The sequence below is a fragment of the Odocoileus virginianus genome, chromosome 22 (genome assembly GCF_023699985.2).
Source record: "Odocoileus virginianus isolate 20LAN1187 ecotype Illinois chromosome 22, Ovbor_1.2, whole genome shotgun sequence".
NCBI classification, from domain to species: Eukaryota; Metazoa; Chordata; class Mammalia; order Artiodactyla; family Cervidae; genus Odocoileus; species Odocoileus virginianus.
In genome coordinates this window covers 13016812-13041130 of record NC_069695.1, presented here as the reverse complement: position 1 = coordinate 13041130, position 24319 = coordinate 13016812, and the positions used below count along the sequence as shown (strand labels likewise).

Sequence of the window (24319 nt, the reverse complement as noted above, 5' to 3'; positions counted from 1 at the left end):
GAATGTTGTGGTTGTCTTGATCTTATATTCAGACTGCTAAAACTTTCTCCATATCAGCAATAAGCCTGTTTTGGTTTCTTATAATACATGTGTTCACTGGAGTGGCACTTTGAATTTCCTTCAAGAACTTTTCCTTTGTATTTACAGTGTAGCTAACTGTCTGGCACAAGAGGCCTAACTTGCAGCCTGTCTCCACTTTCGCATGCCTTCCTCAATAAACTTCATCGCTGGCTTTTGATTTGAAAATGAGAGATGTGCAACTCTTCCTTTTACGGTCAACACTTAGAGGCCATTATAGACTTATTAACTGGCTTCATTTCAATGTTGCTGTGTCTCAGGGAATAGAAAGGCCCAAGGAGAGGGAGAGAGTTGGGAGAATGACTAGTCAGAGGAGCAGTCAGAAGACTTGCAACATTCATCTATTTAGTTTGCCTTCTTATACAGCATGTTTGCAGCACCTCAGAATGATTAGTTTTTAAGTCTTCAGATATCTGAGACCATGATATCAAATCATTTTGGTTCTGGAGTAGCTACAAGGATCAATTAGCCTAGGCTTATTGAGAGTTAAGAATAAAAAATTCTCTTCCAGAAGATGGAACACCCATCTGTTGTTGTCAGGATTTTTCCTTCTTGCTACTTAATGTTAAAGGAAAGGAAACCTCTTAGGAGTTCTGAGGATTAATTAATATCTCCCAAGAGATTTTCCTATGTCTGTTGTTATTTACATAGCTTATTAAAGAAAAGAGCTCTCTTTCCAAAGATTACCTTATTAATCTATGTTAAATTAATCTCATACACTCAGGAAAGATGGGGTTGGGGGAAGAGAAACTGAAGTATATCAAGAAGGATGCCTGCAGATGTTAGAAACAATTTGGGGGCTGTGAGGGCTCTGAAAACCTGTTACACAATGGAATATTTTTCCTTTTCTAAGTAATGGGAAAACCACATGGTTTTCTGCCAACATACTTTCCTTGAGTGCGGAACACAGAAAATGTCTTTCCTCTTACATCTTTAGACATAAATGTAGATAAAATGAGGACTATGATAAAGCAACACAGATACTGGGTTAAGAACTTGTTTGTGTGTTTTACTTGTAGAGGTCTATTCAAGTAACTTCATGCAATTGGACTTTTCTGAAAACATCTATTGGGTTGGCCAAAAAGTTCATTCAGGTTTTCCATACACTGTCATGGAAAACTCAAACAAACTTTTTGGCCAACCCAGTATATTTCTGAAAACAGGACTCTTGACCGTGCATCCTGGCCTCACAAGGACCCAGGAGTGCCACACAACTGAGTTCACAAAGACAGCGATGGAACTTGGGAAGTGATCTGGATACTGACTTTCAAGTCCAAGAGAGGGTCTGTAGGTTCCCTCTTTTCATGATTGGCTGTTATGTTGTTAAAAGGTAAACTGAGGCACATTAAAATTTGTTGTTTCAAGAGTTTATTTGATCAGACATTGATTTGAATAGGGCAGTGTCAAAGCTCAGAGAAGGAAATGGCAACCCACTCCAATATTCTTGCCCAGAGAATCCTGTGGACAGAGGAGCCTGGTGGGCCACAGCCCATGGAGTCGCAAGGAGTTGGACACGACTGAAGCGACTTAGCATGCATGCATGCATTGGAGAAGGAAATGGCAACCCACTCCTGTATTCTTGCCTGGAGAATCCCAGCGGCAGAGGAACCTGGTGGGCCGTCATCTATGGGGTCGCACAGAGTCGGACACAGCTAAAGCAACTCAGCAGCAGCATCAGTAGCAGCAGCAGCAGTGTCAAAGTTAGGTGGTTAGGAGCACTCCAGACAGGGCCCAAGTGTTTTACAGAGAAGATGCTGAAGCAAAGCAAAGCAATTATTTGATTGGCTATAGTTTAAGCCTTATTTGCAGGAAGTCTGGTTGGCTGTTTGTGATTGGCTATTCTCAAGTTTCACACTGCTGGACTCAAGTGCATTGACTCTGGCTTAGGTTTGGCTTGATTACATAGGCTACCAAGCTATCAGAGCCACACCAGTCTACTTGCCTCCTCATTTAATTACTATAAGGTTGACACTAGGAGCTTCCCTGTTGGCTTAGTGGTAGAGAACCTGTTTGCCAATGCAGGAGACACGGGTTCGATCCCTGATCCAGGAAGATCTCACATGTTTCAGAGCAACTAAGCCCATGTGCCACAGCTATTAGGCCTGTGCTCTAGAGTCAGGGAATCACAACTACTAAAGCCCGTGCACCTTAGAGCCCGTGCTCCTCAGTAAGAGAAATCACTGCAGTGAGAAGCCTGATAACTGCAACTAGAGAAAAACCCACCTAGCAACGAAGACCTAGCACAGCCAAAAATAAATAAATAAAATTATTTTTTTAAAAAATGAATTGACTTTGGTTTTTGCTGCCTCTGCTGCTCCCGCCTCTCACAGCAACCTCCTCTCAACTCTGTTTTTTCTTTGCCTTATTGCTTCTGATAACTCAAAGCCTCTGCTTCCTCTTAGCTGCTGCTTATTAATTTCTCTTACTGCTCCATGACTTCTGCTTATTGATATTTTTTTTCTCTCTGTTAAGTATTTTGACTTCTGTCCCTTGCCACGAGCCACTCACTCTGTATGCCTTCAATTTGGATTCTGTGAAGCCAAATGCAAGTCCAGGGTCAAGGGCACAGGCAGAAGTTGAGATCTGATTTATTTGTAGTTGCCCTGGGTCTTCGTTGCTGCACCTGGTCTTTCTCTAGTTGCGGCAAGTGGAAGTGACTCTTCCTGGGGGTGTGTGGGCTTCTCATTGTGGTGGCTTTTTCTGTTGCAGAGCATGGGCTCTAGGCATGCAGGCTCAGTAGTTGCAGGACACAGCATGTGGAATCTTCCCGGACCAGGGATTGAACCCATGTCCCTTGCATTGGCAGGTGGATTCTTAACCACTGGACCACCAGGGAAGTCTGAGAAGTTGAGATTTGAATTGGATGAGGGGAAACATCATCCTTTGAGACTGAAGGGAAAAGGTGAGGTAGATACTTCAGTAGGTGAGAACAAGAAGTTGAGAGAGGTCATATCTGATAACTTATGTCTCCTTACTGGAGTACAATCACTCTCTGCTAAGAGTGAGGAAGAGGGTTTGCATCGAGAGCTTATAAAGCAGTGGAGAGCTGGACTAGGTTTAGGGAGTGATGGGAGAGGAACAGGGCAGATACAAGTGAAAATATTGAGAAGTGAAGCTGAGAGCTGAGATTCTGAGAGCAGGCAAGTCAAATCTGCCAATGCCTCTGGGTTGTATGATTTCTTCTTGATTGCATGATTTCTGCCTTGCCCAACCCCTCCACCCTCTGAGTAGAAATGTTGGGGGCAGGTGAGAGGAGAGCTCAGGAGATGAACCTCTTGGGCTGAGAGAGAAGAAAGGGTTAGGAAGAGGTTGAGAAGTTGGGAAGTCAGGGACTAGAAGTCTTGAAGAAGCTGATACAAATTTAGAAAGAAAGAAGGGGTGGTTGAGGTTACAGAGTAGGATGTTAGAATGATAAGAACCAGATTTCAGAGGTGATGCCAATAGTGTGGCACATGCTGTCGACTAACTCTGGTCACGACTTCTTTGCTGCTCCTCTTTCCACTCTGAATCTGAGCTGGCCTTTGGACTTAACTTTGATCAGTAGAATGTAGAAGTGATATAGTGCAAGTTCTGGAACCTAGGCCACAATAGGCCTAATGGTTTCTGCCTTTTCCTTCTTGGAACACTTGCCTTAGGATTGCAATGGCATGAAAAAGCCCAGGATGAAAGAATGAAAGGCCCTGACAGCCCAGCTGTCTCAGCCCATCCTTACCTCTTGTACCTGTCTGCAGCCACAGGAGTGAGCCCAGGGGAGAACAGTAGCTGAACTGGTCAATCAGCCTACAGACTCACAGAATATGATAAATCATTATCTTAAGCCACTAAGTCTTAGACTGATTTATTTTAGCAATGGCTAAATGATACTCTCCAGGGGTGCCATAGTGGGGTATTACTCCCTCTGCCTAGAACATTCTTCCTCCATCCTAGCATTCCACTCCCTTGCAGTCATTTTTCATTTGGCCAACTTCTTATTTTTTAAGGCTCAGTTCAGTGTCATCTTCTCCTACCAAACTGTATCAATAAGGATGCAAGTGAGATATTAAAAGTGACTTCTCAGCCTCAGATAGTCTAAGTCAGATATTCTTTATGTTCTCAAGATATCCTGTGTGTGCCCACCATAGCACTTCTACTGCATTATATATGTCTCTGTGTGTGTGCTCAGTCGTGTCCAACTCACTGCGACCCCATGGACTGCAGCTCTCCGGGCTCCTCTGTCATGGGATTATCACAGCAAGAATACTGGAATGGGTTGCCATTTTCTCCTCTAGGGGTTCTTCCTGACCCAGGGATCAAACTCACATCGCCTGTGGCTCCAGCATTGACTGGTGGATTCTTTACCACTGAGCCACTTGGGAAGACCATAAATGTCTGTATCCTTCACTGAACTGCAGTATTTTGAGAGCAGGGATATCCTACCCCCAGTGCCTTGCACTGTGTCTGAAACATTCACGTATTTGTTGAAGGGATGAAATAATATTTTATCCTTCAAATGAAACCCTGTTTCTTCACTTACAGAGAACTAACTCTGTTGATAATATAACATGAACATAACCACACTAATCATACCCAAGAAAACACTCATATAGAGTGTTTTCATATAGAGATGATTGCTCATCAATGCCTTTCCCCTTCTCCTTGCTCATCTATGTCTTGATGGTGCAGCTTAAATCTCACCTCCTCCACAAAGTCTTGTTACCCCGTACTAATTTCTCACTCACTCTATTGCACTCCCGTAGCACTTACCAGATGTCTGGTTTAGTAGTACAGAGCTTGGGTTTTGGGAATCAGAGTCTTGGGTTCAAATCCCAGCTGGGTTATCTACTAGCTAGACATAGTGCATAAACCCTCTAAGAGCCAGTTTCCTGAATCTGTGAAATGATCCCAAGAACCCCTACCTCATAGGGTTGTTGTACTTTATGATAAAGCACTTAGTACTTGGCACATGGCAGTTCTTAGTAAAACATGGTTATTATTAGTAATCAACCAATTTGAAGGACATGAGTCTGAGCAAACTCACGGAGTTGGTGATGGACAGGGAAGACTGGCGTGCTGCAGTCCACGGGGTCGCAAAGAGTCAGACATGACTGAGTGACTGAACTGAACAGTGAAAGAATAAGTGAAGGGCTGGCTAGATTCAACTGTCTTCCTAGAAGAATTTAGGGGGAGACCTGTCTATTCCATGTGTCTTGCTGTTCGCTGAACCCAGGGTAGGCAAGGCGTCAGCTAGGAAGCAGATAGGAAGATGCTGCAAGAAGATGCAGGGAGCCATAGACACTGCAGGGAGTCTTTTCACCACAGCAAGCTGCAGACCTGCTTTTTTCTCTAATGGTTGATGCCGCTGCTTGTATAGGCATGATGCACGTGTGCAGTGTTATAAATGATCTCAGCTGTTACATGACCATGCAAAGTCATTGTTTACAGAACGTGGGAGGAGAGAGCCTGACCACTGCCATCTTGGCTGATTGTTCTTTCCCTGCACCATAACTCTGAGCAGAACCACATTCATGCCATCCTGTAGAGCTGTCTTAAGCATCTGAGAGGATTCTTGGCAAGATAGCAAAGTTTCAGAATCCATCTCATGGGAAGTCCTTCCTAATGCGTGAATAATAAGCCTGAATTTGTCATTGGTTGAAGAGGTGATTTTTTTTAGAGATATTTACCTGGATTTCTTCTTCCTGTTTTGAGGAAGGGCTTCCTCTCTGCAGCTCAACAACCATTCTCTACAGGTGTTCCGTTCTGGGCTCTCACAGCTAGAAAAATGGAGAGCTTAACGAGTTTGCTTTTGCTGGTTCTAACAGCCCATGTCACATGATGTTACCATGGGGGAATGTAGGGAAATGGAGATGAAATGCAGTGAAAGGCAGGACAACCTGTACCCTCAGAGGGAGAAGCCGTCACCATGAGGTCATTTGTGAGGTAGAAAGGTACAAGGACTGAGCTGATAGGATGAGGGGCTCTAAGTTCTCCTTTACGAAATGAGAAGATGAACTGAGAAGCACAATGTTTCTTTCCTGAATGGATTAGCCTCAATCTTTCAGATGAAGAAGAGAAAGAACTGGAGCTGGGGGACAAAGAGGAAGGATAAAGGCAAAGGAGGCAGTGGGGGGAGAAAAATTGACTAGTTGACTAGATGCTGGGCATTTTTGAGAAGGGTATTGCAAAACGATGTGCAAATGATGTGATGGTGTGTCTGCAAATGAGATACTGTGTGCTCTTACGTTGGTGCACCTTTAGAAGGGGATGATGGGCCTGGAGAAGATCTGAGTATTGGTTCTCAACTGCAGCAGCACCAAAGAAACCCCTAGGGAGCTTAGAGCAATTCTGATGCCCAGGCTGCACTCCAGGCTAATCAAGTTAGTATCTGGTGGTGAAAACTTCCCAGGTGATTCCAATGTATGGTGAATATTTGGAACCACTGACCTGGGCATACAGCTAAAAATAAGCATCAAGAAGACTAAAAATAAATGTAACCCAAATAAGATATGGGTCATTGCCATCATCTCAGAAGTTCTCTCTTCTCTTTCCCCAATTAATCCTTACCTCCACTCTCTCAGAGATGACCACTGTTGTGATTTTTACACATGATTGGTTGAAAGGATTATAAAGCTGGAATCAAGATTTCCAGGAGGAATATCAATAACATTAGATATGCAGATGACACCACCCTTATGGCAGAAGGTGAAGAAGAACTAAAGAGCCTTTTGATGAAAGTGAAAGAAGAGAGTGAAAAAGTTGGCTTAAAGCTCAACATTCAGAAAACTAAGATCATGGCATCTGGTCCCATCATTTCATGGAAAATAGATGGGGAAACTGTGGAAACAGTGGCTGCCTTTATTTTTGGGGGCTCCAAAATCACTGCAGATGATGACTGCAGCCATGAAATTAAAAGACTCTTGCTCTTTGGGAGGAGCACTTTGGCCACCTGATGTGAAGAGCTGACTCATTGGAAAAGACCCTGATGCTGGAAAATATTGAGGGCAGGAGGAGAAGGGGATGGTTGGATGGCATCACCGACTCAATGCACATGAGTTTGGGTAAACTCCGGGAGTTGGTGATGGACAGGGATGCCTGGCATACTGCAGTTCATGGGGTTGCAAAGAGTTGGACACAACTGAGAGACTGAACTGAACTGAACTTATTATGTAGGACTTCTTTCATTCAGCAAAATGCTTTTGAAATTTACCCATGTTATTGCATGTACCATTAATTCATTCCTTTATAACTCTAATATTTCATCATATGAATACACCACAATTTAAAAATTCATTTTCCTATTGATGGATACTTCAGCTGTTTTCAGTTCTTGGTTATTAAGAATCAAGTTGCTATGAACACTCTCATACCAGTCTTTGTGTACGTATATTTTCATTTATTTTGGATGAATACCTATGAGTGGAAGTGCTATGTCATAGGGTAGTTTTATAAGAAACTTCCAGAGGGCTTCCCTGGTGATCAGCAGTTAAGAATCCACTGGCCAATGAGAGACGTGTGGGTTTGATCCCTGGTCCTGAAGATCCTACACACTGTAGGGTGACTAAGCCCCAGCACAACAGCTACTGAAGCCTGTCAGCCTAGAGTTTGTGCTGTGAAACAAAAGAAGTCATGGCAATGAGAAACCTTCACACGGAAACAAAGAATAGCTCCCCTCACTGCAACTAGAAAAAGCCCAGCAATGAAGACCCAGCACAGGCAAAGATAAATAAGTAAATGAATAAATAAATGTAAGAAAAACTGCCACACCTTTTCCTAAAGAGCTTATATCATTTCATATTCATATCAACCATATATGAGAGTTCTAGCTGCTCCACAAATTTATTAACATTTGATGTTGTCAGTCTTTTAAAATTTTAGTCATTCTGATGAATGTGTAGTGGTATCTTGTCATTTTAATTTGCATATCTTGATGGTTAATGGTGTTGGTCACTTCTTCATATGTTTATTAATGATTAGTATATTTCTTTTGCGAGATGTCTGTTCAGTTCCTTTGCTTAACTGAATTTGGTTGCTTTTTATTTTTATTAAGTTGAAGGAATTATTTATTTATTCCTAATCTAAGTTCTTTGTTAGATATGTGTTTGCAAATATTTCCTCTGTGGCTTGCATGTTCATCTTCTTCTTGGGCAGAAGTTTTAAATTTTGATGAAGTCCAATTTATCAGGGTTGTTTTTTTTGTTGCTGTTGTTATTTGGTCTTTCAGTGTCTGCGGCTTCCTATGTCTAAGAAATATTCGCCTGGCTCATATTAATAAAGATATATTCCTGTTTTGCTCTGAAATGCTTATGATTTCAGGTTTTACATTTAGGTCAATCACCTGTCTCATATTACATTTTGTGTATGGTATAAAGTAGGGGTCAAAGTTCACTTTTTTTTTTCATTTCCAGATACATAATTGTTCTAGTACTATTTTGTTGAAAAGACATTTCCCCCCATTGTGTTGACACCTTTGTCAAAAATCCAAAGACCATGTAAGTGTGGCCTGTTTTTGAGATCTCTATTCAGTTACACTGGTGTTTTTGTCAGTTCTGCCATACATTGTTATGACTGCTATAGTAAAGTAAGCTTTGAAATTAGATAATATAAATTTCTGAAATCTTGATTTTCTTTTTCAAAATTGCTTGGGCATCCTAGGTCTTTTGTATTTGTATTTATTTATAGAGTCATCTTGCCAGTTTCTCCCAAAAGTCCTTCTGGGAATTTGATTGAAATCATATTGAGTTTATAAATACTTTGGGGGAGAATTGACATCTTAATAATAGTGAATCTTCCAAACCACATACATAGTATATTTTCAAAGCATTTTAAATTCTTAAAATCTTTCTCAGCAATGTTTTGAGGTTTTCAGGGTGAAGGTTTTGCATATCTTTTGATATTCTTAAGTTTTTTTACATGAAGTGAAATTCACTTAATGTGAAATTAACTGTTTTAAAATGACATTTTGGTGATATTTCATTACTCTTACAATTTTGTGTACAGACACTTTCTATTTGGTTCCCACTTTCATGGCTCAAAAGAAAACCCTGTCTATTAAGCAGTCTCTGCCAATACTCCCTTCCCTATGGCCCTGGAAAACACCAATCCAATTTTTGTTGCTATGGGTTTGCCTATTTCAGGTATTTCATATAAATGGAATCGGCTTTCATTTTGCATGGTTTCAAGGCTCATCCATGTTGTTGCACGTGTCAGTATTTCATTTCTTCTTACAGCTGAATAATATCTCATTGTATGTATACACCCCATTTTGTTTATCCATTCACATGTCGATGGACATTTGGGTTGTTCCTACAGTTTGACTATTGTAAATAATGCTGCTATTTACCACACTTGTATACAAATATTTAAATAGTTGTTTTCAATACCTTTGGGTTTACACCTATAAGTGGAATTGCTGAGTGATATGGTAATTCTGTGTTTAATTTTTTGAGGAACTGCCAAGCTGTTTTGACAGTGACTGTATGTGAAATGAATTTTGAGGTGAAATGAGTTGAAGTGAGTTCATTGTGGTTTTTATTTGCCTTTGCCTGGTGACTCGTGATGCCATGTGTCTTTTTGTGTGTTTATTGGGTGTCTGTATATCTTTTCTGGAGAAATGTCTATTCAAATCTTTTTCTCACTTCTTATTTGAGTTATTTATCTTTTTATTATCTAATTGTAAGAGTTTTTTTTTTTTTTTCTGCTCCATGAGGCTTGTGGGACCTTATTTCCCTGACCAGGGATTGAACCTGGGCCTCGGCAGTGAAAGCACCTAACCATTGGACCACCAGGGAGTTACCAAGAGTTCGTTACATATTCTGGATAATCCCTTGTCAGATACATGGTTTGCAAACATTTTCTCTAAGCTCTTTTTGGTTTTTTGATGGTATCGTCTGTAGCACCAAAGTTTGTAATTTTGATGAAGTCCAATTTACCTATTTTTCTTTTGTCTCTTCTGCTTTAAGTATTATAATTAAGGAGCCATTGCCTAACCCAAGGCCACTAGGATTTATTTCTGTATTTTCATTTTTATTGTTCTAGCTCTATGACAGACTGTACTTCAAGTAGCACGGTCTTAGAGTATTTATCTTTCAACATATAATACCTAAGTCAAAAGAATCATGCTCACTGGTGGAATATGACCTTCAAGTGAAGTTGGTGAGGGGAGATATTTTTGTTTATGAGAGGTCTCTAGCACCCTTCTGATTATGTCAGTCAGGGGACTCCCAATTCACCCACATGCACAGGGCGTCTTGCTTGGCTCACTCGGCAGCAAACAGGGAAGTTTAGTGGTTAAAAGCAGAGGTTAATGTCACAATGGTGAAAGGTTCAAGTTTCCGATTTTCCACTTACCAGCTGAGTGACTTAACTCCTTCCAGTTTCAATTAAATAGTTAAGAACTGTAGTCTCTGCCTCAGAGGGTTGTTGAGAAGATTAAATGAAATAATGCTTTAAGACACTTAGTACAATGTTCTGCTTATTGTCATCACTCCTGGAAAGTTGGCTGCTTTTATTATTACTGGCTGCCAAGTAATTGGGCGATAGTGCCATATAAGTAGAGGATGAGAAAGCAACTACATATAAAATCACAGTTTCACCAATGATGGTTTAGTATTGAATTCAAAGAGTATTTAACCATGTTTTTAAAGCACATGATTTGGGGGAAATGTTGATTCTTTATAAAGTCAATCTCTAGAGGGCCATAAAAGCTATTTTAATCACTACAACTAATTACAAGGAAGTATAAATCAATAAACTTTGCTAAATGGTCTAAAATATAATAAAGAAAGCCATCATTAACAATCATCCAGGAAGCCACTGTCCTTAATAGTGAGATGATATAAAAGTTGGATGAGAAGAATGAATTTTATTATTTGAAAACTCCAGCTATTACCAACGCTTTCAGGGAAGTTCTTGATTTAGGACCGAGTTGTGAATTTTCAGAATGATTATTTACTTTAGGTAACTTGAGTTTATTACCTCTAAATTACATGTATACTAGGCCTGGTCTGGAAATTTGCAGAAAATATTTTCAGCTCTTATTGTTTTTCCCATCCCTTCTCAGCTCCAAACCAGCCCTCTTTCTATTCCCCCTCCCAAAGCCGTAATACTGCTTCGGAGCCTGGAGTCAAGAGGCACTTGGAAAGCTTTAGCTCTCTTCTAGTCTTGTGTGGTGGCCCAATTCTGGAGTCCCAGGGCTACCATCTGATCCCAAGCTTACCTTGCTGCCCTCTGAATAGGAGAACCAGGGTCCGTATGGGTTCCTGAGCCAAATCTCTCTGCACCTGGCACATCCCAGAGCCAAGGAGTAAGCTTGCCCCTCACCACACTGTTTGTTCTCAGTGGTGTGTTTCCCTGAGGCTGAAATCTGCCCACGAAGGCCAAGTCAGCAGCAGGGGCCTGCGATCATGGGTAATGATGATCAATAGCCTCCTGCTTCAGAGACGCCTGCGCTGTGGAGCTCTATTCCCTTGTGGGCTCCCGGCTACATACCTGGCCACGGCTTTACTTGCCTTTCCGACAGTGTACCTTCCCAACTGAGTTTCTCTGCTACTCTGGGGAGCAGATCAGGTTCAGGTCCAGCCCCTTCCCCCATCTTTGCTGTTGTTGAGTCACTGAGTCATGTCTGACTCTGTGACCCCATGGACTGTAGCACACCAGGGTCTTCTGTCCTTCACCATCAATTTGAGTTTGCTCAAATTCATGTCCATTGGGTCAGTGATGCTATCCAACCATCTCACCCTCTGCTGCTCCCTTCTCCTTTTGCCTTGTCTTTCCCAGCATCAGGGCCCTCTCATCTTTACCTGTCTATATTGCAGTCAGAGATACCAGACAGGTTGTAAACCTGCTCAGCTGTGATGATGGAGCCAAGAGATTGAATAGGAAAAGCTGTCCAGGGTCATAGAACTGGATTTGAGACTTTACTCAGCAACTAAACGGACTTCAAAACCCTGTGACTTCCTTTAGGTAAATCAACGGGCTAATGAGAAGGTAAAATGATGTAACCAGAATAAATATGTATTGGAAAGTTGTCACACAAACAGGAAGTTGTGTTACTGTTGGCTGATCAGAGCTCCCAAATAGTGAAAAGGGTTTTGTAATCAGTTAGAGTTAACAGAACATCTAAAATAGCAGTGGTTAAACAAGATAGAACCTCATTTCTCTCCAATACAAAAGAAGCTTGGAAGTTGGAATGGGGGCTCAGTAGTTGTTAGGGATCCAGGCTTCTATTATCCTTCTGTGCCACACTGGCATATAGCTTCTGTCTCAAAAATCACCTTCATGGTCCAAGAAGACTTCCGAGGCTTCCTCCATATTACATACATCAGGAAAGAGAAACACTGCCTAACTAATCAAACTCTTTGGAAGGGACCCTCCTGAAAGTTCCACATATTTCTACCTCCATCATCTTGGCCACATCTGACAGCATGGAAGCTGGGAAAGGTATTCTTTTATCGAGGTGTATTGCCATCTGAGAATAGTCTGTTGGAGAGCAACTGGCAATTTGCCACATAGAGGCACCTGAAACCAAATAAAATGTCAAAATCCTTTGAGTTTAAAGTAGTAACAGTAAAATGAGTGGCTCTTATGAGTGGCCCAAATAAAATAAATGAGATTCACTCAACTTGTTCAGCAAAGAATGTTTTGTGTCGCTACTACATGCCAGAGACTATTCTCAGTACTAGGGAGATGGTAGTGAGCTGAAACAAACCTTCCTTGCCCTTATATAGTTTACAGTGTATACCTCCCCAGAAAGAGTGTGTAATTGCAAACTGTGATGTAAGTTGTGTATGGGGAATCTTGTAAGATGGTCACACTTGAGCTTTGTGCACTCAACTTTGTAGAGCGAGACAAAGGAGCTCTCTTCATCAGGCCTGAAATTGGCTGGAAGTACCTGCAGTGCGGGAGACCCAGGTTTGATCCCTAGGTGGGGAAGATCCCCTGGAGAAGAGCATGACTACCTACTCCAGTATTCTTGCCTGGGAAATTCCATGAACAGAGGAGGCTGGCAGGCTGCAATCCATGGGATCGCAAAAAGTCGGACATGACTGAGCAACGAACACTTTCACTTTCACCCCAATGAATGACCTGGTTACCTGTCCTTAGAATGGCTATGGTTTTCCTCTTCTCTGACCTTCCTCACTGCTGACCAACGCTGCTTTAAACTCTTACCCGTAAATGAAAGTGTTCCTCTCTGCTTGTTTATATCCCCTGTAGCTAGGAGAGAATTCTTATCTATTTTCCAAACAGCTGAGGCTATATTTCTTGCACAATTTAAGGAAATTGGGATATGATATCCCATTCTCCTTGCCTGTGGCAAATAGATGAGCAATTCTCAGGCATTCTGAAGATCAAAAGCATCAGTCAGCTGTCTAGTCTATCCCAATAGAATGGGTTGGGACTTCTGCTTTGATTTGCCTTTGCCCGTTCTGATCTTATAATTTCACTTGGAATTAAAACAGAACTTTTATTTGCAATGCTCATATTCTACATTCGCTAATATGTGGGCTAACCTTGGAATGATAAAATAGTTGAAGTAAAGAATACAGTGTTTTTTGGCTGTCATTTCATGGAGCCAAGGATTTTATTTGTCCTTCTGGAGGGTAGCTTTATTTTTAGCCCCATGTGGTGTTCTAGATGGATGTTCTGTCTATTTCCACAAGGCAGCTCAGATAACACAATCACATCCAGTTTTAGGGACAAATTCTTTTTGTTCCAACTTAGAAGCATCAAGCATTGCTAGGATACAGTGCTAGAACAGACAGGAGGCATTTACTCTGCTCAACGAGAAAATAAATGGGTTAATGATGTTTCCATATTATATGCTGGATTTCCTTTTGAAGATTTTGGTGCATAACTTCAGAGTTGCACGGAGGATTGATAAGCACCAGTGTTTGTGAGGAATAGACTCAGTCTGATTTAAAAAAAACAAAAAACCTTGGAAGATAGGGGGACTCTGAGGCCACAAGAAAAAGGAAACAGGAGTCTCCAGGCCTCAAGCAAAGATGCAGAGCTGGGTTTCCATGGAACCTGGAATTTAGCTGGAGATCCACAAGGCACTAATGTAGTCTCAGCATTCTAGCAGCAGAGGTCAATGGTCTCCCATTCTGAGCTTGACCATTAACTCAATTCAGGGCTATGCCATGAATAACTTGTCTAGGCTCTCAGACATATTTTAAGCTATCTGGTTCTAATTTTCTTTGGCTGCAAGATCATTTGCTGATATTTTAGCACTAATAACTCTAAGACAAATAAAGCTGCAATTGGAAAGAAAAAAATGACATTTCAGGCTTGCTTGCATGCGTGCTAAGTCGCTTCAGTCGTATCCGACTCTTTGCGACCCTATATACTGTGGCCCACCTCGTTTACATGGCAGCTTAAGAAAAAGACTTTAAATTCATCTGCAAATCTTTAGTTATTTCTCCTCTGGAGCTTCTGCCCTTACCGTTAAGTTATCTGGTCCCGTCGTTTCTGCAGAAGATGACCTCTCTGCCCCTGTGGCTGGTCATGAAGCCGGGTCTGTGCCTTTCCTGTTATTTTCTGTCACTTTCAGTGTTATTAGCTTAGAGTACAAAGCTAAGGATGCTAGGCTTCCATCCCTACGTGTAATCTAAAGATTCTGTAGGAGAAAATTCTCCATCAACTTGACTGACCAGCTCCTCTCCTCGTGCCAAGCATGGGTGTCAGTTTCAGAAATGTGTGTCATGTCCAAAAGGCTCTGTGAGCCCCACGCCCCGGCTCCTGGAAGAACATCCTCCTCTCTGCGATCAGCTGCAGCCTCTTCACGTTGTTTTTTGCTAGTGTCACTGGGTACCTGTCCTCAGACCCCGGGACTTTGTTTATATCCCTTCTCTGATCCAGCCTCCCATCCTTCATGGGCTGGGAAGAAAGTCACTAATGAGTATCCCTCTTTTGGTTTCTTAATGTGGCAGCTAAGGATAAGAAAATTTATCTCAAGGGTGGGCTAATTGTGAAGCTTGTATTGATAGTTCATGATAATGAAGACGGTGGGGGATAAGTATTAAATATCACGGCAATGCATTTTCAACTTGATCTGAAATCTGTCCAGGGATGCCATTGGTGGGATGCCTCTTCAGTTAAGATGGTCTTTAGGAATTCCAGGGCAGGAGAGCATCTGAAGTAGACTTCCATTCAACTCAGAATTACTTTGGAAATCCTGGCTCCAGAGGGTCACCATTTTGGCCTATCTCTTTCATCTGAGAGGCAGAATTTTGGGCATAAAATAATCTCACAGACTTTGATTCAACATCACAGTAAGGAGAAAGGCACACTACCAACTCCCTCAGCAATACTGTTAGAAGACATGGCCAAAATTTAGAACCTTTCCTTATCCATACAAAGATACCATCATGATGGGGAGGACTCTAGCTGCTGACAATGGCCAAAGGCTAACTTAGACTTTAATAAACATTTCTGAAGAAATTCCATTTCCAAAAATAATGTATTCAAACATTTCAAGGCAAAATAATCCTAAAAAGTATTAGTGCTGACCCTAAGCAGATGTTTATTTAACTACATGAACACAACTTTACTTCATAGTTTTTTTTATTATAGACTTTTTATCCACATGAATGTTAAAGAAACTACAACAGAGTTAAATACCATTTTTGATAACATGATTATATTCTTAATTACACTCAATATTAGACTGTAAAATATTTCCAGAGGAATACAATCTTCATTCATACAGCAGGCAAAGTACCAGAGAGGAAGGGGCCACACACAAGTCTGTCCAGTTTGCTAGGAAAAGCAGGTTCGTACGGCTAATGCCGTCCTAGCTGTCGAAACGTGATCCCCGCTCCTAGGACAGGTCTCATGTTGTCTTTTCACCAAGAATCACTTCTTCAGATGTAAAAGGCAGTCTTGTAGAGCTGCTCTCTCCAAGTGTGCAGCCCTGAGATCCCCCGGGACTGTCCATGGGTTTCCCATCCCGGTCGGCTAACAGCACTCCCACGCTCTGGGTTCGGTTGACCTTTAAAAACACAGACTCGAACTTTGGTTCCACCAAAAGATGCGACAAGCATTGACTGCTCTGGTTGGCTCCCCCCTCCCCCCACTAGTGAATGGCCGCTACAGTCTATTTTACATGGTTGTCCACGCTGCTTTGAGGTCACTTGTCCTTGGGTTCTCCCGAACCTGATTTTGTATCTGATTCCCAAGCCCTTTCCATTTGCAGTCTCTGTGCGGGTCTGAAGTGCTCAGGGGCAGGCTGTATCTTACAAGAGCACAAGAGGAAGTGGTTTTGTGCACCTGGAATAAGACAAAAAGCACAGACTGACAACCTCAGTGTGATATAATCAGATAATTTAAAATCATTTAAAGTAATATTTAGTATATCCTTAAAAGGAGACATTTTTAGTACAGTTTAGATAAAAGTGTTTAAACAGTGACCATGAAAGCATCTTCCTTTCTCCATGTGCTCGCCTGCTACCTTAGATTATGCGTATCTGCTGACATTGAGCCAAACTAGAACTATTACATTGGAGCGTGCCGGTTTGCTACCCTTACTTCACACTAAGGTCATCTTGCTGGGCTCCAGAGGCTCTGATGTGTTGTGAGCAAATTTGTTGTGATTTGCTGTGACAGAAAACAGGCTATCTGTTATAAGACAGCCAGCCTGTGGTAAGGGGCAGACAGTTACAGGCACTGGTGCCCTGCTGGCTTTCGCTGCATGGCCCAAGTTATATCTGCTTTTCCTGTCCTGGGTGTTAGGGCAGCTCCAGAGGTATGACGAGGTTTTGCCATTCAACATCAATGAGGCCACTGGATCAGTTTATTAACCACGTATTTATAACTGATAATGGAAGATGTGAATTAAGCCATGATTTCAGGTTACAAGTCAGAGGAGAGTGGAAGAAGTGTGGGCAACCTGGTTCAAACCCTGTCGCTTGTTAGCAGTGAGACCACACAACTGACTCATCTCTGCATTTGGTCTGCTCAGCTGTACAATGAGGAGAGTAGCAGTATTTCTCTCAATAGGTTGTTTTGAAGATAAAATTGTTGATGTAAAGCACTTAGACACAACCGAGCTACTGAGCACGCACATGCGCTCGCGCGCGCGCACACACACACACACACACACACAGAAATATGGTAGCGCACTCTCATTCTCAATGGGGACTCTTTTGTTTGACATCAGAGGAGAGAAATAGACATGCTACCCAGCCCCCACCCTTTATTTTTTATTGTTAAAAAAGGAAAACACAAAGTGTTCAATTACAATTCCTCCACACCCTTTTAAGGCCTTTTTCTTGCCATTTTTTAATAGCAGTTATCCCAGAAGTGCAGTAAAAATGACAGGAGTTTACCAAAGAGCTAGATGTTGTTAGCATAGGGAAAAAAATTCATATTTTCAAACTCTCTAGAAGGATGTAAAGAAGCAATCAGTGATGAAGAAAAATGCAGACAGAAGGCCAAAAGTAGATGGGTTATACCCTTGGGTTTTGAACAGACGTTAATAAAAGCAGCTCATTTGTGGGAAAGAAGAGAGAATTTGGCAGAAGACTGGCATTCAAGAGTGATAGTCAACATTTAGAACTAATGCAGGTTTTGATCAAGTTTGGCCATCCACATTTCATAGATAAGAATGAGCCTCAAAGATAGTAAATGAAATTACTTAAGATGACATAGAGGAGCAGTGTCAGATTAAGAAGCCAGACTCTTTCAAAACCAGCCCAATGACCCTGGAAAAACACAGAAGGGGCGTAGTGTCAAACAGATCTGTACTGAATCCTGGCTTTGTCACTTTCTAGCTAAGTGACCTCACTGAACCTCTGTGATCTCATGTATGAAATGGAGATAGTAATAGATCAACCGTAAAGAGTTGTAAGGATCAAAAGAGAAAATGTGGCAAAGAATTTGACCAAGTATCTGGCATGGTTAGTGCACAGTGAATGCCAGTTATTATTATTTCCAGCTTGTTCAGCAAGTTTCTGTATGACTATGAATGAGCCATACCTATGATTCACTTTTTACTTGTAAAAAATGATCCTGTTCTCTGTGAAAGACACAAGTGTTTCACTGAGTCAAAAGGATGACATTTGCATAATGTTAAAGGGAGTTTGGGAAAAAAGAATGTAAAGTAATATTAAATTGGTGTTAACATCATGACATTTTTATTTGCAGTGTAGATTTCACACACATTACACTGTAAGGTCTGTGTAGGAACTGGGGCACATTAAGGACTGAAGGTAAGGAAGACCATCAGGAATAATTCCAGTGTTAAAAACAGTTTCAGATGAAAGGATAATATGCACAACATGTTGCAATATTTTTTCAAATCACTTCCATTGTACTTATGAGCTCACGATAAGCGAATGCACAGAACAGTACAATGTCTAATCTACAAGGGCTTGTTTTAGGAGGTAGTTTAAAGACAAATAAAATAAACTACAGTTTACACAGCTGGTAGCTAAACAAATAGAATTCATTGCCCCAAAGGGGGCTATGCCTAGGTTGAAGAAAGGTTTTGATGAATCCATGGATAATGGATCTGTAAGGAGTTACCAAGGGAAAATTAAGAGTTATTCAGCATATACCCCTCAGTTTTGAGGTTGGTATTGTTAAAAATTGCAAGTTGGCTCTTCTAATGGAACAGCACAGTTAGTCCCTTGGTATGGGTGGACTTTTATTTTGATTTGACATGGAATTTCTGGTGTCCTAATGCAGGACAAACAAGATTTGTAGAGCAGTGATATGTGGCAGTACTTGCTCAGCTTATTAAGTGGACTGCCTGTGGTTTTGAAAAGCTTCCTCCTCTTAATAGTCACACTGGAATCCACTGGGCGGCAAGAACACAGCCCACTACCTTAAGGGTCACTCTTGCATAAGACATTAATGCATCAGTCCCTGATTTGGAAACCTGTGGTCACTCAGTAAGACAGAATTTGTCTCTCTCCCTTGGTGTAATGATTTTTATTTTGTCATCTCTCCTGGGGTAATTCCTTGCAGGCTTGGCATGTTGAGAATCAAATACTGCCTCTAACAATATGGTTGTGATTCTCTGCTTGGCTGATTTAGCTCAGCATTTAAGTAACCACTAATCTTCTGAAAGCACCAGGGTCTACTTAGAGAAATCCCTGTTGTCTGCAAGGATGGAAACAAAATCAGCATGGAGGAAGCATTACTTACTAAACACAAATCAATCTTTTTTTTTTTCCACCTCGCTGTACACTATGCCACCATCAAAGGCGTGGTTTCTGGGTGCTAAGTCTTCATTTTGCAGGTGGAAAGCAGCTCACGTGCGACAAGTAAAGAAGAGGAGTTGGGGAAGTGGATGGGTAAAAAGAGTTTATTGAAGTCCCTAAGTTAAAATCAAAGTACAGTCTAGTCTAATGGATGTATCACAAAGGTGGAGTGAAAAAAGCCAGATACAAGAGAATGTTCTCTATAATGTCCTTTACTAAAGTTCAAAAACAAGCAAAACCAGTCTTCTGGGGCCAGGGGAGTAATTGGAAAGAGGCACAAGATGGGAGAACCCAAGTGAGTTCACTGAGTTTTGAATTCTTGACTTTATGACTTGTATAACTTGGTGATTTATAGGCTTTGGTGAATGTGCTATACTTCAATGAAAAGGTTAATTAAAAAGCACATTCCAGTAGGTACTCTTTGATTTGAAGGAAAAGTCATCTGACATTTTCAAAATTTTATACATATGGGTTTATCAGTATTCATTTGGATGATTCTTGCTCTGATTACCTTGATATCCTGCATTAAGATTTATTATACTTAATGTCCTAAAAGTATTTATTTCACACTGCTGGGACAAACCTGGTCTATAAAAGTGAGAAATAAAGCACCTCAAATCAACTTCAGACTTAAGAAAAATACCTGAATGTACAGAATGAAGCCAAACTCACAAGTGCATTTGTGTATGACTTCATGGAGACAGAAACAGAATGACAATATCTGAATGTCTCAAAACAGAATGACTGAGCAACTCTGTTGCTAAACATCTGCTCACAGAAGTCACTGTCTAAGGACTAAGCAGATACTGCACTTAAAAGTCAGGAGGCCTAGAATCTCTTCCTGGTTTTGCAACAGAGACATAAAACATCATATCTCTCTTCACCATACCTCGGTTCCCTGTGCATAAAATTAAGGGAAAGGATATGAATGACAGACTGTCTTGGAAAGAATTTTGAGCTCCTAATGAAATATGACATACGTACAATTGTTTAAGACAAATACTGAAGATTATCACTAATGAGGGTCGTCCCAGATGGTGCTAGTGGTAAAGAACCCACCTGCCAATGCAAGAGACGTAAGAGATGTGGGTTCGATCCCTGGGTCGGGAAGATCCCCTGGAGGAGTGCATGGCAACCTACTCCAGTATTCTTGCCTGGAGAATCCCCTGGACAGAATAGCCTGGTCTGCTACAGTCCACAAGGTCACAAAGAGTTGGACCCGACTGAAGCCACTTAGCATGCATGCATGCATGCATCACTAATAAGATGATGGCAAAAAGAACTGTCATATGTACATAGTAGAGGAAGCTTGTGATAGGCAGAAGAGAAACATGAAATGAAGAAAAGGAACCATGAACCTGCATTGCATAGAATTTTTTTTGCCTTAAATTCTGAGTTGGAAATAGGTTCCAGAGGGAAGGAGTGGGTAGAATCATTATGATGGGAATGAATAAAATTGATAAATGACCACAATCCTAGTTGGCCATGAGCACGCACAAACACCACCTCTGACATCTGAGTTTTCCCCTGATTTAGCTGTTCTAGCTGCTAGGTCATCTTAATGTATTGCTACAAAAACAACACTGTCCTAGCTTTGCCTTCCTTCAGTTCTAATAATTATATATATCTTCTTCCATATCACAAAAAGTTGTTTTTGAAACATTTAGGTATACTCTGAATATTTTGAACTGTGGTGTTGGAGAAGACTCTTGAGAGTCCCTTGGACTGCAAGGGGATCCAACCAGTCCATCCTAAAGGAGATCAGTCCTGGATGTTCATTGGAAGGACTGATGTTGAAGCTGAAACTCCAATACTTTGGCCACCTGATGCAAAGAGCTGACTCATTTGAAAAGACCCTGATGCTGGGAAAGATTGAAGGCAGGAGGAGAAGGGGATGACAGAGGATGAGATGATTGGATGCAATCACTGACTTGATGGACGTGAGTTTGGGTGGACTCCGGGAGTTGGTGATGGACAGGGAGGCCTGGCATGCTGCAGTTCATGGGGTCGCAAAGAGTCGGACAAGACTGAGTGACTGAACTGAACTGAACTGATATACAGTCATTGAATTTTTACTGTCTTCTTTCCCCTAGGTGTCCAGAATTCTTGTCTTTTAAGTTGTTGCCAGATATGTGATGTTGGATCTGGCTTCATCTGTAGAGAAACAAGGACTGTTTTATAAAAGAACAAATGGCTAAACCTGCAGTTCTCAAAGGTCTATGTCGCCTGCAGTTATTCACGGCACCATCTGCCAGTGACTCACTGAAAGCTGATTTCAACAAGAATTTGAGCAAAGAAGAGAGCAAAGAAGAGGAAACCTAATAAGCATGGCTTTAGACATTCTGATTTCCTTCAGCATACCGGGAATCGGGGTGTTAGGAGGAACCAGGAGGAGCAGAATACCTCAAAACAGAATGAAGATCACATGTGCAAGACTCAGTTGAGAATTTCCTTAGCTTTAAAAAATTTCCACAGAATTTGTAAGATGCAATTAGCTTTTTATTAAGGAAGTCCCAGGCCCAGATGAAGTTCAACAGTGTATCGGCTTAAACACAGGTTGCACCACCACTCAGCCCCTGGGTTATCTCAAATACATCAGTGAGGAACACAACTGAGCAATTCAGAGAGCTGTCTGTTTTCTCTGCTGAGCTCACCTTTTAGCTTTTGCTGAGATGGGCGCCAAGCTTTTCTTTCCTGATCAAGCTTGCTGCATAGGGAATCTGTAAGATAAAAAACAAGCAAAACTCTCCAGGTGAGCTAAATTTGGAGACAGATGTATAATGGTGACCCTTACTCTTCACTGCACCTAGCGATTTGAATGCCAGTGGATCTGCCCTGAGGAGAAAAGGTCTCCATTCTCCCCAGCAGTGTGGTGCTTCTGGGATACAGCATTCCTAAGGCCCGTTAGAAAGCATATCAGGACAGAACAGGAGATCATATAAGATTGTTGCTACAGCTAGTCTCTGAGGTTCCTATGTGACATTTGACTTAAGAAGTTTAAAAAAAAACTTGCATTTAATAATATGGTATTCTTATGTCCAAGGCCAAAAACAAGACTGTGATTACAAGCTAGTTCAATGTAACTTTTCATTTAACTAGAGTGATCAAATATCTCATTATAAATCACAAATAAGGTTAACTAACTAAATACAAACTGTTACTCTGGGTAATTTCCAAATAACTACTAAGAAGCATCAGAAATAATTGCACTGAATGGAAAATATGACCCTTGAGAATTCTACCTGAATAAACTGGAAAAATACTTTTCAATACTGGGGCTTTGAATGAAAGTCCATCACACTTGATATGCTAGAAAATTCAAATAACTGAAATTGGATTACATGTATAATATTATTTAGATTTGCCTCTCCATTAAATCTAGTTATGTTACTTACCTTCATTATTACAAGGTTAAATTCAGAATTCTAGTGATATGTCTATTTTACATTTAAAGAAACACTCAGCCTTCTAGAACATAACATGAACTATGACTGATATTATGTAAAAGCAGAGAAGGAAATAAAATTATAGTCACTCAATTAAGCAATATTTTGTATCTTGTTTTATACGTTCCTCACATTCCCAGTATATTTATGTTTTGCTCTCCTGATCTACCAGTGCATAAATATGAACCTTTATTAACGGGAAGGAGCTACACATCTACAATGATGCTAGTGACTAAGATTAACTGGACCAGTTTGCCATAATAACCAGTTTGTCAAAGCAAATAGTCTTTTTAATGAAAAAGAGAGAGAAAACTAAAATAACTGTCTCAGTGTCTAGATACACAACCACAACATGGGTGTATACGATAGAAACATATCTGATAAAGGGCGTAATAGCAGCACTGAAGTTGCTTCATATAGGTCCATAAAAAGTTCAGTGTCCTAATCTCATATTTTAGGACAAGAGCTAAGGTCAGCTAGGTAACTATGACAAGAACAGTCACACAGGGATCTACTCTAGTTACCTCTTCTTTTCACTCTGTGTTATGCTATACCTGCTATTAACAGAGACATGGTTTTTCCACTATGGTGTATGAAACAGTATGCCAAAATACATGGATCACCTCTCTCTTTAGATGAATGCTATCAGAGAGCCTTGAATGGAATTCTATTATTTAGGATAACAAGTGGAAAAGATGTAAACCTTGGGGTATAGAGAATTACCTAATAAAATGCATTTGGGTCACTCTTGCATTTAGAAAGCATTCTCAACATCAAGATTAGATGCCACAAAGATTTAGTAAGTATCTTTTGTACCAGGCACTACACAAGATAAGTTAATATCACCATGAGCCATCTCATCAAAGCCAGTAAACTACTCACCCTAACCTAAAGAAACTGCCTGAAGGGCACCACTTTCACATCTAAGTCGGAATGCCTTTCTCCTTCTCTTTTTTTCAGAAACAGCAATGCAGCATTTCATTAAGATGGGAAGCTGATAAGGAAATTCTTTAAAAGGACTCAGGGAAAAAAAGGACATTTCCAAATAACATTTGATCCTCAAATCTCCAGATTGAAATTTAGATCTGTGTGAAGAATTGTTAATCCTACATTGTGAGCTGAAAATTATTAATTCCAATCATGAATGATAAAGAATATATTAGCACACGGCCCAATTGCTCATGGAAACTACCCTATTTCATTGATTCTAAGATACACTTCTCTCCCTCACATTTTAACATTTCTGAAATTGGCTGTACTATAATTGATGGCATCTTAGAATAATAGCTAGAAGCTTTCCTTTCTTATGATACATCAAATAATGGGCACTTTTATGATTGGTGGTGCATCAGGTTCTGTATTCCCCAACCTGGGAAGCTCATGACCTTAGAGGCTCCATTTAAGATAATTATGCCATGTAAACCTCACATATTAGAATTCATAAAAGCTTTCTTTTCATCTTGATCAGCTTGGAAATCACCAAGATTGGCATGGACAAAAACCTCTGAAAGTTATTATGTAACTTCCAAATTACCTAGTTGGCTCTAGTATATCAAAAGTATTGAGATTTTGCCAAAAAGGATAATTTCCTAGTTTGTGCCAAGAGAGAGTTAGCCT

The 24319-nt window shown here is 40.8% G+C and overlaps 1 protein-coding gene across 2 annotated transcripts in view; it reads right to left on the bottom strand.

Moving 5' to 3' along the window:
- Positions 1-15628: 15628 nt before the first annotated feature.
- Positions 15629-24319, bottom strand: part of SKOR2 (SKI family transcriptional corepressor 2) — a 42697-nt gene continuing 34006 nt past the window's right edge. For both annotated transcript variants that reach the window (XM_070452601.1, XM_070452602.1), the window contains 2 exons: positions 21911-21976; positions 15629-16320 (listed from right to left, as the gene is read on the bottom strand). In XM_070452601.1, the coding sequence (XP_070308702.1) occupies positions 21914-21976 (63 nt within the window). In that variant the 3' untranslated portion in view covers positions 15629-16320; positions 21911-21913. The remainder of the gene's footprint in view (positions 16321-21910; positions 21977-24319) is intronic.